Consider the following 13678-nt stretch of genomic DNA (forward strand, 5'->3'; position numbering starts at 1 on the left):
CAAAGTACAGAAACACAGATTATACAGAAAACCCCAGGTCCCGAGCATTCTAGATAACAGGTCCCATATCTGTAGTAGAATTTGAAAGTTTCTAAAAAAGGCTAATTAATATACAAATGTCCTGAAAAAATGCTAGGTAAGTAACTACATTTCTTTGAACTTAAAGGGGCACATTTACTAAGCTCGAATGAAGGATTCGAAGTAATTTTTTGGGGACTTCGACCATCAAATAGGCTACTACGACCTTCGATTCGAACGATTCGAAGTAAAAATTCCCCAGCACTTTTCTACGTTTTTTATGATCGAATAAAAATCCTTCAATCGATCGACTAAAATTGTTCGAATCGTTCGATTCGAAGGATTTTATTGTTCGATCGAACGATTTTTATTCGATCGTTCGATCAAAGTATTTGCACTAAAATCCTTTGAATTCGATATTCAAATTTGAAGGATTTTACTTCGAGGGTCGAATTCGAGGGTTTATTAACCCTCGAAATTCGACCCTTGATAAATCTGCCCGTAAGGGTTGGCCTGATCTCAGTATTTCTCTGGGGGTGTTTAACTGGACAGATTAAACCGAATATCTCACATGTGTCAGAAATAAAAAAATGAATACATTTCTGTTCTGCTGTGTTCCTTTCCATATAGTTTCCTAGGGGACCATTTACTTAGCTCGAGTGAAGGAATAGAATAAAAAAACCTTCGAATTTCGAATGATTTTTTTGGCTACTTCGACCATCGAATTGGCTACTTCGACCTTCGACTACGACTTTGAATCGAACGATTCTAACTAAAAATCGTTCGACTATTCGACCATTCGATAGTCGAAGTACTGTCTCTTTAAAAAACACTTCGACCCCCTACTTCGCCACCTAAAACCTACCGAAGTGCAATGTTAGCCAATGGGGAAGGTCACCATAGGCTTTCTAATGTTTTTTTGGTCAAATAAAAATCATTCGATCAATGGATTAAATCCTTTGATACCAATGATTCGAAGGATTTAATCGTTCGATCGAACGATTTTTCGTTCGATCAAACTATTTGCTACTAGCCGGCGGGAAGGCAGGGGAGGCAGTTCGGGGAGATTAGTCGCCCCGAATAAGAGGAGATTTGTCTCCGGACAACTAATCTCCCCGAATTGTAGCGTGTATATTCACATCAGCACTAGGCCAGCTATAAATTATCCCAGGTTCTAAGTTGACGTTTACTGTGTTATAAAGCCTCCAACAGTCATTATTTCCATCAGCAGCACTATGACCACAAATGGTAAAATGACAAGACATTAAAAAGTGTGCTTTTAGCACTGGAAATTGTAATGTAATGAAAGAAATCAATAAATGTCATGCTATTGGGACCTGGGGAATCCTATTCAGATTACAGAGCAGGTAAAAGCTTTAGATAAATATATATATAAATATAACATTGGGAGCATGGTATTTACCAGCAGGCTTGCTTCATGCCTACACTCATGCCTACAATGATGAAGGAAAAAGGTAAATTGAAAACCAAGGCAAGTGCATAGTGATCAAATCCGATGAACATCTTCTAGCAAAAAAAAAAAAATCAAAGTAGTGATATGAAGTTTGGCAAACCAATTGGCAAACCTATTCTCCCCCGAAATTATAGGGATAATAGAGAATAAATGTAAGGGATCTGTTATCCTGAAACCCATTTTCCAGAAAACTCAGAATGATAAAAAGGCCATCTCCCATAGACTCCATTTTATCCAAATAATCCAAAATTTTAAAAAATTATTTCCTTTTTCACTGTAATAATAAAACAGTACCTTGTACTTGATCCAAACTAAGATATAGTTAATCCTTACTGAAAACAAAACCAGCCGATTGGGTTTATTCAATATTTGCATTAGAAATCCAATTCCGACGCCACATTTTTTAAAGGAACAGTAACACTGAAAACTAACATTTTCGAAGTAATTAAAATATAATGTACTGTTTCACTGCCAAGATGATCATATAATGAAACACTGTGATCTTTTCCTGCATATATGAGGTAACACAGCCTTATAAATGTGGGTTAAAAGCTGATTTTAATAGTTAATGCATTTTTTATAAGACAGTATTAGTATCCGCAATGATTTATCTATGATCCATAAGGTTTCCATATGATCCTTAAATTTCCAGAATAATTTATTTCAGCCCTTTAAGACTATTAGATTTAAAAAGGTTATGCTCTGCAAAAAACGGTGTTAAAAACGGCAGACATTTTTACGAATTTTTTTTTTTTAGAGTGACTTCTGCCGGAATTTAGTTTTACACAGCATAATAAATATTCCCCTTTAATCTGACAGTTGTAGGGATTTCCATTTCTTTAACATACTTATGCTTACGTCAATATAAATATAGCGGGTGCATATGTATGTATTTATTAGTGATGTTGGTAAAATTGCTGGAAGTGGCCAAGGAAGCAAAATAAAGACAAAAGAGATTTTCTATTCTCCAAGACATGAGCCCACTAGGGATGGGCGAGGATGAACCATGAAATTCTGCTTATACATGGAGATATAATAAATATTTAATGGCCCATTAAGGGAATTTTCAGATAGAGGACAGCAGGGAAAGCTAGTTTCTCCCTGAGCTTCCTGCTTTTTTCTCTTTTTCCTTACTAGGCTATTTGCTGCCTTTATTGTACTTATTCTACAATAAGCACATTGGTTACATTAATCCTGAGAAAATCTATACATATACATCTACAAATTGGTGGCCTTGAGCAGCATTTCATGAGATCTCTCATGGGGGTATAACATTCCAGGAGCCAGGGCAGATGAGGTCCTTCCAAATTGAAGAGGAACTGCTGTGTTTGTATTTGATCTGTAATTAAAAAGGGTGAATAATTAAAACATTATTAAGACTGAATCAGTTGGTGACTGATTGCTTACATCCCAGAGTATCTTTAAAGCACATTAAGCTCTTGGCGTTTATCAAATGGAAGAAAAACCATTGGCTGGAAAACATTCCGCTAAAAACCACTGAACAGATAATATTGGATTATTGCTAGGAGCTGATTGCTGTATTGGATTCCGACATCGACAAGTTGCTTACATTTATGATACAGTTTCTGTCTTCATTAAGTAAATAAGCTAATAAATCAAGCATTTCACTTTCTTTTGGAACAACTGTATGCAATCACTAAATATTAGAGAGTAACGACTAAATGAAAACGTAATACGGGGGTTAGAAGAGTAGAGGTGCATTTACACTTAATTTACACTTACACAAAACATAATATATGTGGTGGTAGGGCCCATATTTTCTGGCATGGACTGTAGAATCCATCTAAAAAGATCAAGACTTTTTTTATTTGCTGCAAATATTAGAATTCACAGATCATCGCAAAGGCTTTTATGCATTGGAGCACAGTGGCACTATTCTGATGTTAGCCCTGAATACCTACCATTTGTGTCAGAACCTGCACCTTATCCCAGGTTCTGAAATTGGGTGCAGGCATCTTCCACTGTGCCTGATACCTGCTCAATGCTGGACCAGCACTGAACATTTCTGTAAATTAACACAGTAGATGACTCAGTGGTTAGCACTTATGTCTTGCAGTGTTGGGGTCCTGAGTTTGATTCCAGTATGGGTACAATCCACAAGGATGTCCTGTCGGTGCCTTCATGGGTTTCTTCCCACACTCGGAAAAAAAACAGTCAGGTTAATGGCTCCTGGTAAAATTGTCAACTACAAGAGGTCCTCTGCACTCAACCCATTATCAATATATTTAAGACAGAGACATTTTGTGCATACTGCTACTAAAAAATGCCTTACCCTTTAAACAAAACAGGGATTGTTTGTCCATATATTGCAATATATTTAAGCTGGCCAACTACGTCAAAGTCATCCCATATCTGGCCAGTCCTACGCTTAATTTTCATCTGATTCATTAAGAATTCAATTGCTTAATTATACATTTTACAAAGGGACTAAGTTTTACCTGCAACTTACTAGCTGCTTTCAAAGTAAAACTCCCAAACTTGGCTGCCCTTTTATTAGACACCAGTGGGATCACCTGACTATAGCCTTGAAAAGCAGCTAGTAAGTTGCAGGTAAAACTTAGTCCCTTTGTAAAATGTATAATTAAGCAATTGAATTCTTAATGAATCAGATGAAAATTAAGCGTAGGACTGGCCAGATATGGGATGACTTTGACGTAGTTGGCCAGCTTAAATATATTGCAATATATGGACAAACAATCCCTGTTTTGTTTAAAGGGTAAGGCATTTTTTAGTAGCAGTATGCACAAAATGTCTCTGTCTTAAATATATTGATAATGGGTTGAGTGCAGAGGACTCTTGTAGTTGACTATTTGTATTTTGTGGTCACACCCTCATTGCACCCCCGCCTAATGGTTTTAAAAAAAAATGGTGAGCACAACTTTCCCTTGTTTGTCCTGGTAAAATTGCCCATATTGTGATAGGGTCCTGAGACTGTAAGGCATAATCTAAGAAAAGCACTGCAGAAATGTGCCAGAGATATATAACTACCAAGAAATAAATAAGCAAGGGTAAGTAGGTGGTCCATTGCTCCTGTCTTTGAGTCCATTTATTTCAAGCATGGTCCATAGGTCAATGTTGCCAGACCATGGCCGCAACCTTTTTAAATATCATTTAATTTTTGGGTTGTGTACTGAAGCAGCCTTGGGTAAGGCAGCTTTGTTTTTGTTCTGTTGAATTTTGTAGTATTTTTAGTATTATGAATATTTGTAAGGTGTAAAATGATATTTACCGACTTAACAAATGAGAACAACCGGAACTTTGTATGTTTGCAGAGGAGAATGAAGAAAAACAATCTTTAACCAGCAAGGAAGAAGAAGAACGTCGTATCGCTGAAATGGGAAGGCCTGTGCTAGGAGAGCATACAAGGCTTGAGATAATAATTGAGGAATCCTATGAATTCAAGGTAATAAACCTTTGCATTTCTTATTTCAGTATGGTTGTGTCTCTATTGATGTTTGTGGCAAGCTATTACCTATTTATTCATGCTCTTTTAGGTTTATACTTCATTTTGCCTACACCCAAAAACTGTGTAATGAAAGAACATGTGATTCTAAGAAACTTTCCAATATACATCAATTAAACATTTTCAGAGCTGTCAACTCTCCTGACCATTCCTGATTCAGTGCCTCGTCCGCCAGCCTCCCATCTACTTGTAACAATCCCCCTTATTAAAAAATATTTGTTTGTCCCTTTCAACTGCACATGTACAAAAAGCTAGTGAATACTAGAAAGCACCCAGTGACATCAATGGGTGACCACATTTGGGCAGACCCACAAATTATGTAAGCACTACAGTCTCCTCTGAAATGGCCTCCTTGTAAGTTGACAGCTCAGCATTTTGCAATTATTGCGTATTGGAAATTTAATTAGATTTACATTCACTATATAAAAAAATAGATTTTTGAGGTGAACCAAGTTTTTTAAACATGAACCAAAAATATTTACATTGTGACAAGCTGGCTGCCTGTTTACACAGTTTTTTTGGGGAAATGGTAGGCAGATCGGCAGAGGATCAGGAGCAAAAAGACAGGGACACCACATCAGGCAAACACGTTTATTTTCATGGCTTTTTTTTTTTTTTCAAGGCTTTTCCCAACATAAACTCAGAGGAATACAGCGTTTCACCATTACGCATTCACCTTTCCCCCTCTCTGGGGTTATCACCATACAGAGCAGTTCCTGCACTCTCAATCATTCAGGCTTCTCTCTAAGGGGCAAATTAACTAAATCGCAGATCTTCGCAGCAAACGATCCGCCACACGTCGCTCCACTTCGTCAGGCGCAAATTTGTTACCACAACACTAATTCACTGAAATGCAATGCTGTGTCTCAGCAGCCGAACGCTGAGAAGTTTTGCTGGCATTAATTAGTCAATGGATTTCATAGCGATCTTTCACTATCGGTCAATTCTGCCTAGCGAAACTTTGTTAGTGCTCTTACACTTAGGTCAGTTTGGATAGGGCAAGTACATATATGTTGTATAGACGTCTTTATTAGAGATGTTGGTGCAAATGCTTGAAGTGACCACATGTTATTACAAATGTCCAAGGAAGCAAAATAAAGACTAAAGAGATCCTCTAATGCCATACACATAGTTAGAACTTTTGAAGGCAATCCCGCTTTAAAATATGAAAAAACGCCAGCATTTTTTAGAACTTTTATGACTTTCCGGCATACAGGATATGATGTCACTGACATAAGATTGAGGAGGATGTAGCTTCATGTTATCAGTTCACTCCGTCTAAATCTGGCTAACGTTCTATAAAATTCGCACACTTTAGTGAATTTGCAGAGTAACGATCGTTCACCTGAGTGACAATTCTCCGGGCATTAGGGTACGAAACTACGCTATCGATTGTCTTTTTCGCTAGCGAATTGTCCTCTACACCTGTTAGTAAATTGGTGATGTCCCTGTGGATGGGATTTCTGGCCCTTTAGCCTCTCTAACTCTCTCCTCCAGGGATACTCATTCACCAGCTCATCCTCCTCCAGCACAAGAAGGTCTCCCACGCCTTCTTATTTGCTTCTCACCTGCATCCTAATCAGAGAGCTACCTGTAGCTGGGCAGCTTCAAAACACTCTGGATCATGGATCCATTCACTCCAGGGAACCATTATCCAGCTTTTCCTGAGCCAGTATACAAACACAGCCACACTATATATTTTCCCTAAAGTTGACAGTTTAGCAGGTTCAGCACTGGTGAAAAAATTTGATTATCTCAAGCACATCTCTTGCAACATATATAAACCCCCCATTCTATTCTACTAAGAATATAGCACCTTTCTTTCTGAAGGGCTGCATGGATGTGCTTAGGCAGCAGGCAATTATCTGCAGTCACTTGCCATAGACTCTGTGAAGGCAGATTCAAACTGGTCAAAAATTGCTACAGAATCCAGAACAAATTGTGTGTTAATAAGCCCATTCTGTTGTTTTTTTTAAAAAAAATGTTTTTATATATTTTAAGCAAGAGATTATAAAAACACAATTAGATGTCAGTGTTAATGTTTGATGTGCTCCATAATCTGTAAACACAGCAGGGAAGTGCTAAGGGCACACTTACTTGATTATTACAATGCTGACTGTCTGTACACTAACTGTCATGCGGAGATCTGCAGAGCATTAATTGAGCAGAGTGAAGCTACTGTTGCACTTGACAATGATCTTCTGACTGAAGAAAGCACCAACACATAATCTGTGAGACACACAGGCAGCTGCTGTGAAAATACCTATAAAAACAGGCTCTGTTACATCTGAGAACATTATTGGAAAGATAATTGCACTTTGGTAATTCTGTTTAACTTTAAACAAAGTACAACGAATAACAAACCCTTCCTGAAATGATCCTGAGCTGTGAATTTAGCAATTTCAGATTTTTCTTTGCTGCCAAACCAAACTATGAAATTGCTTGGTGAATCCCAGTTCAAATCAAGTGCAAACTGTAGTACAAACCAACTGGAATCTCTGCGCAATCTAACTAGAATTTCGCCAGTGTCAGAGAATAACAATTTTAACCAAATTAATCAAACATTCAATTTTGTTGAATCAACTATTTTGATAAAAAATTGCAGGAATCCTGATACAGGGGCAGATTTAATATATATAACTCCAGTCAAGAAAGAGTGGATGAGTTATCACATTATTCATTGAGCAGTCAATCTCATATATATTCAATCTACTAACGCCTATTTTTCGGGCACAAAATAAATCCTTTTGGGTTCTTCATTTTAGTTTCCTGCATGGGTATAAAATACATCGGTAAACCATTGGCTTGTTATAAAAGTCAGTAATGGAATGGAAAGACAGTAATGGAAAAATATTGTGCCTCTGCGCAAACAAATGTTCCTTTGAGCAAATTTAATTTAAGCTTTTGCGAACTTGTAGTTACATGGTAAAGTTGGGTTGAAAAAATGCCATCAAGTTCCATCACTCCAAATGAACCCCAGAGCATATGCAGTATATATACACACACACACTCATACCAACCTATCTACACACACACATATATAATTTATATACCAATATCTATACAGGTATAGGATCCGTTATCTGGAATCCCCTTATCCAGAAAGCTCTGAATTACAGAAAGGCTGTTTCCCATAGACTCCATTCCATCCAAATAATCCAAATTTTTAAGAACTATTCCTTTTTTCTTTATAATAGTAGAACAGTACCTTGTACATTTGTCAAACTAATATATAATTAATCCTTATTGGAAGCAGAGCCAGCCTATTGGATTTATTTAATGTTTCCATGATTTTCTAGTAGACTTAAGGTACGAAGAGCCAAATGACAGAAAGATCCCTTATCTGAAAATCCCCAGGTCCTAGGCATTCTGGGTAACAGGTCCCATACCTGTACCAATTGTAGATTTTAGTATCACTATAGCCTTGGATATCATACGAGTCCAAGAAATCATCCAAGCCACTATTAAAGGCGAATCTGTGAAATGGCTAGCAAATCATCAGGGGTGACGTCTCATTCTTTAATCATTTCTATGGGAGAAAAGGCATCTCTGTCTGTAGTGTCTTTGTAAAGAGTAATCATGAAGCTTTGCAAGGGCCAAAATGTAAGACCCCCCCCCTCCCCCAGGGATTATAAACTCATAATTTAGACCCTGGGCTGGTGCTTTTGTTTGCTGAAAACTGAACAGTGGAATAAGACTGGGGGTGCCTAATCTTTTAGCACCCCCAGTGATTTTCATTCTTCTTTCATCTGAAGAGACGTCTAAAAGTGTGCCAAAATGAATGCCGGATTACAGTCTGTTGGATTTTTAATCTTCACCATGCTTGTACAGATTGTACCTTGTAAACCGACAGTTTTATGTTGCAGTTAGGATGGCCTTTCAGAATTTTGCAACAAAGCCAAGCATCAATTCACTACTAAACATGAAATCCATAGAGTTTCATGGACCTTAAGCCGTCTTTTCTTTTCATTCCTGCCACAATTCTGATCCCTTGTCAGTCGAGTGCCCTTTATTACATTGTGGGGCAGGGGACAAACCTAAGAAAGACTAGTAATCCTTAACCTTTGTTAGAGTCACTGAAGAAAAGCAAAATCAATTGGACAGTAATTGCCTGGTAACCTTGATATTTTGATATTGTACTTTTTCTGCTAACAAAGGCAGAGAGGTTATTTTCTGCTATGTATTCTTGTATGGATGTTTTCTGCAAGCAAAACAATGGAGTGACTGAATAATATTTATGTTAATATTTGTTGAAAAACACAGTGACCCGTTAAAGGGATTGTTCACCTGTGAGTTATCTTTTCGTATGGCATATTGCAATTTGCAATTGTTTTTTTTGTGTTTTTTTGAGTTATTTATCTTTTTACTCAGCAGCTTTCCAGTTTGCAATTTCAGCCATCTGGTTGCTAAGGTCAACTTTACCCTAGCAATCATGCACTGATTTGATTAAGAGACTAGAATGTGAATAAGAGAGGCCTAGATAGACAGATGAACAATAAAAAGTAGCAGTGACAATTGATTTGTAATCAATAATGCTTCACAGAGTATATGGTTTTTAGACAGGGTCAGTGACCCCCATTTGAAAGTTGCAAAGAGACAGACGAAGGCAAATAATTAAAAAACTATATTTAAAAAAATAATGAAGACCAGTTGAAAACATGCTTTGAATTGACCATTCTATAACATACTTAAAGTTAACTTAAAGGTGAACCACTCCTTTAAGAAACTCCTTTAAGAAAAAAATTAAATTTTTGTACAGAATCAAGCTAGTAGCCTAGGTTGCAGCTGCAGTCCTAACCACCTGCCATAGGGCACGAGTTAGAACTTGCTCCCTTAAAATATGTATTCATGGGACTAATGCAGGTCTCCAGGGTCCATTCTGTAGAGCAGAGATCTGCAGCAGTTCTTCTATCTGTAGGGCAGGAGCAAAGTGCACAAAACATGGTGCATTGCACCGGTGTTTTGCTCTTTGCACTCTACCCTGTAGGTTTCAAATAACCCCTTATATGTGTATGCTCATTAAAAAGAGCAAAGTACTGTAGGTCAAAAGTACCACTACGTACCATATGTTGTTAATTCTAGCTAACTTGTTAATAGCTACATGCCAATGGGGAGTAAATACCCAAGCCACAGGCCAACTAAAGGACTCCCCTAACTGGCTAATTCTAAGGAATTGTCCAATCGCTAAAATGACAGCCCAGAAACCCAGTGGTTGCTCATACTTTACCTAAATTAGTATCTCTCTCTCTAGTCATCCCTGGTGGACACAGGTGGAGACAGAAGGGGAAAAAGTCAAGCAAACATCACCTGAAATTCTTAATTTTCTATTGCCATGTAAGGATAAGAGATAGTGCTTAGTGTCTCTGGCATGATATTTTTTCACCTGCTTTTCTTTTACATTGCTCGAATTATTTGAGTTTTCGGGCAAAACCCACAGAAAAAAAATCATGAAGGCTATTAACTTCTTCAAATGGATCGGGGACCTCTGCCATTGACTTCCTTTTAGATGGTGTATTTTCAGATTTGAGCTATTTCCAGGGTTGGGGTATAATAAATCTCAAAAATTTGAGTATTTTTTTATCCTGAAATTGTGAGTTTTGACATAAAACATAAACTCCAAAACTCGAATTTTCATGGAAAGCAAAACTCGATCCTTAATAAATAACCCCCCAAGTATTCAGTTAATTAAATCACAGCCCACAGAATGAAGACAACATACTATAATATAATTTTATATAACTATAATATTGTATATATCAGCCAACCTTGAATAATAATGTCACATTATGTGCGGCACTGGCATCTTCTGGGTCTCTAGTAACGGTGCTAGAGAGTAATGCTAACCAGCTTTGCACTGCGGCTGATATTTTACTCAGTGAAGGTGCCTTGGCACTAGAAATATGTGAAAAGCCACTAACACTTGTTTGTAATTCATGCAACATATCTAGCCTAATTTTCTGTATATGTTCCTGTTTTCTCACGTGATCGTAAAACAACAGGCCTGTTAGATGCATTGTGGGACCTTGCTATGATTATGGTTTTGTCCATTACCATTTTTTTTATTACCAATTACAATTTTATGGCCAGCGCTGCTAAGCTTATTATATTTTGTGTGTGTTGTTTTTAGCAAACCGCATTCATATATTCAAAATGTGTGCAAGCCCTCATGCACATCAGGGAATATAATGTGATTCAGATCAGTCAGTCAAGCCAAGCAATTACACTGCAATGCATTTCCATAGCGCCATTATCAAACCCTGCTCATGAATGACAACTGAGTATTATGTGGAGTTGTAGTATATCAAAAAGTCTGTCCTATCTGACCCATCAGACTAATATGAATCCATATCCATGTATCCCTATTTAGCCTCATTGAAATGGGAAGTGACTGGTTTTATTTCTGTTTCTCCATTCCATAGCACATGATGCGACAAATTCAGTAGGTGCAAATTGACTTATGTGCAGGGGGTGTGTAACACAAGCCCCCAGACAGCTGCAGTCATAGTTACAGAATTGGCTCATGCTACTGCATAGCTTAATGCAGTCCATAAATGTGAGTGCGTCAATCAGGAATAGAGCCGTCATCAATCACTGCTGAGGCCCACGGTCTAAGACAATGAATTCTGCGGAAAAATCCGTAGGGCAGCAGATCACCAAGGAGATAGTAGGACATTAAGGTAACCAAACTGGTGAATTTTAGGACAATAAATTGTTGTTAGTTGGATGTTAGTAAATTAGCCGAATTAGATTTATATATTAAGCACAGTGTAGTAGAACACCACTAAAGGCCTCATTGCTGCAGCACCATACAGTAAGCACTTACAAATCTGGTATAAGGTGCAGAGCACCATGATTTGTAGTCCAAGGGATCACTGTATTCAAAGAGGTGGTAGCTCCAGGCATGCCTGTATTTGTTGCAAAACGCCACAAAGGCCCGGGCCTAGGACGGCAAGTTGATAGGGGCGGCATGCCGCCCAGCCGCTTGCTGAGGAGCACTGATGACGCGATGCTCCCCAGTGCTCCGGTGCGCCTGCTCTCACTAGAGTGGCGTGGGCGCTAGGACCCTGCCTCCAGGTTCCTCGGCACCAGTAAGAATACATGAATATCATTCAGCAGAAGTTGCAGGCTGGACACAATGACGCTTAGTGCAACTATACAGCAAAACAAAATTGCGTCCGTGGGGTGACCTGCCATGTTATGCCACTGACTGGCCCTTTAGCGACCATATAAAGTATTTACAGTTTGTTTTGATTTGTCTCTTTAAGGGTGGTGGCAGATGGGGAGATTAGTCGCCCAGCGACTAATCTCCCAGAACTGCCTTTCCGGTGGGATTGCTTTCGATTTCCGGAGGTGCCTCCGGCAGGATTGCTTCGGATTTCTGCGGTTGCCTGTAGTTGCCTCACTTGGCAACTTCGGGCAACTTAGGAAATCCAAAGGGATCCCATAGGCATTTCGTATTCTTGCCGGCAGGAAGGCAGTTTGGGGAGATTAGTTGCCCACAGTAGAGGAGATTTGTCATTGGGTGACTAATCCCCCCGTCTGCCACCACCCTAAAAGTTTGATACAAAATATCATAATGCCTTTTCTACAAGACTAATTTTCTTTCAGAGATCTGTTTGCGTCTGCATTTTATTTAATATCCAGTTGCATTTTGGCATTTTTCGCAGTCATTTTTCTAATAAGGAGCAAATCTATAATTGCTAAGCATTAGCCTCGGCAGCTTATTGATGCCAGCTTCATTACATTTTAACTTGATGACAGTTCTATTGATCCAGCGGAATAAGATGACAGCATTATTTTCAGTAAAACCAGAGATCTCTAAAAATGCTACAGCTTTTTTTCATAGTACTGCTCCTGCCAAAAAAACAACCCTTGCCATATTCTTGATTGAAAGGATTCTCACTTAGCCCCCTTCCTTTTTGTCTCTGCAGAGCACCGTGGACAAGCTAATTAAAAAGACCAACCTTGCTCTTGTGGTTGGAACGAACAGCTGGAGAGAACAATTCATAGAAGCCATCACTGTTAGTGCCGGTAAGTATCCATTGTAAAGCTATAATACCCATGTGCATATGCAAAGGCAGAGCTAGTGCATTAGGCAAAATGTCAATGTAGTACAGGGACAATCAACTAAGGATTTTACTGTGCAAGGATATGCACTGCCATTGTTAATAATAATGAACTGTGATTGGCTTACTCTGTAGATACTCTGTAAGAAAATTTAAAAACCAAAGCACTTTCAAAATCGTGCAATGATCCACACATTTACCCAATAACATGTTGCCTATATCAGTGATATTGCATACCATCACCACCATCTTCATTGTTTTGCATTATACGTAACTTGTCACTGTATGGGCTATAACCCTACAGACTCACCAACTAAAACCACTACAATTGCATTTTAACTCTCAAAGTTTACAAAAGATATTAACTTAAAGACTATGTGCTTGGCTGTGAAGAAGGGGGTGTCATAGTCATGCACCACACAGCATGTAGGAATGGAGAAATGGCAGTTCTAATATAGGAAGATTCCCATAGGGAGGAAGCACACCAAACATATGATTTTGCCTTTTAGGACATTTATTCAGCAGTGTGTGCCGAAGAATATGTATGTTGGTAGTTCTAATATAGGTCCAGAAGTTGGCCCAAAAAATTGTAGCCTAAAAACATGGAGCATTTACACAATATTAAGGGGTATTTAT

The 13678-nt window shown here is 38.3% G+C and overlaps 1 protein-coding gene across 4 annotated transcripts in view; it reads left to right on the plus strand.

Moving 5' to 3' along the window:
• Positions 1-13678, plus strand: part of LOC108716640 (sodium/calcium exchanger 1) — a 197329-nt gene that overhangs the window by 166227 nt on the left and 17424 nt on the right. For all 4 annotated transcript variants that reach the window (XM_018262916.2, XM_018262921.2, XM_018262922.2 and 1 more), the window contains 2 exons: positions 4786-4916; positions 12908-13007. In XM_018262916.2, coding sequence (XP_018118405.1) covers positions 4786-4916; positions 12908-13007 — 231 coding nt within the window. The remainder of the gene's footprint in view (positions 1-4785; positions 4917-12907; positions 13008-13678) is intronic.

Source organism: Xenopus laevis, chromosome 5L (genome assembly GCF_017654675.1).
Source record: "Xenopus laevis strain J_2021 chromosome 5L, Xenopus_laevis_v10.1, whole genome shotgun sequence".
NCBI classification, from domain to species: Eukaryota; Metazoa; Chordata; class Amphibia; order Anura; family Pipidae; genus Xenopus; species Xenopus laevis.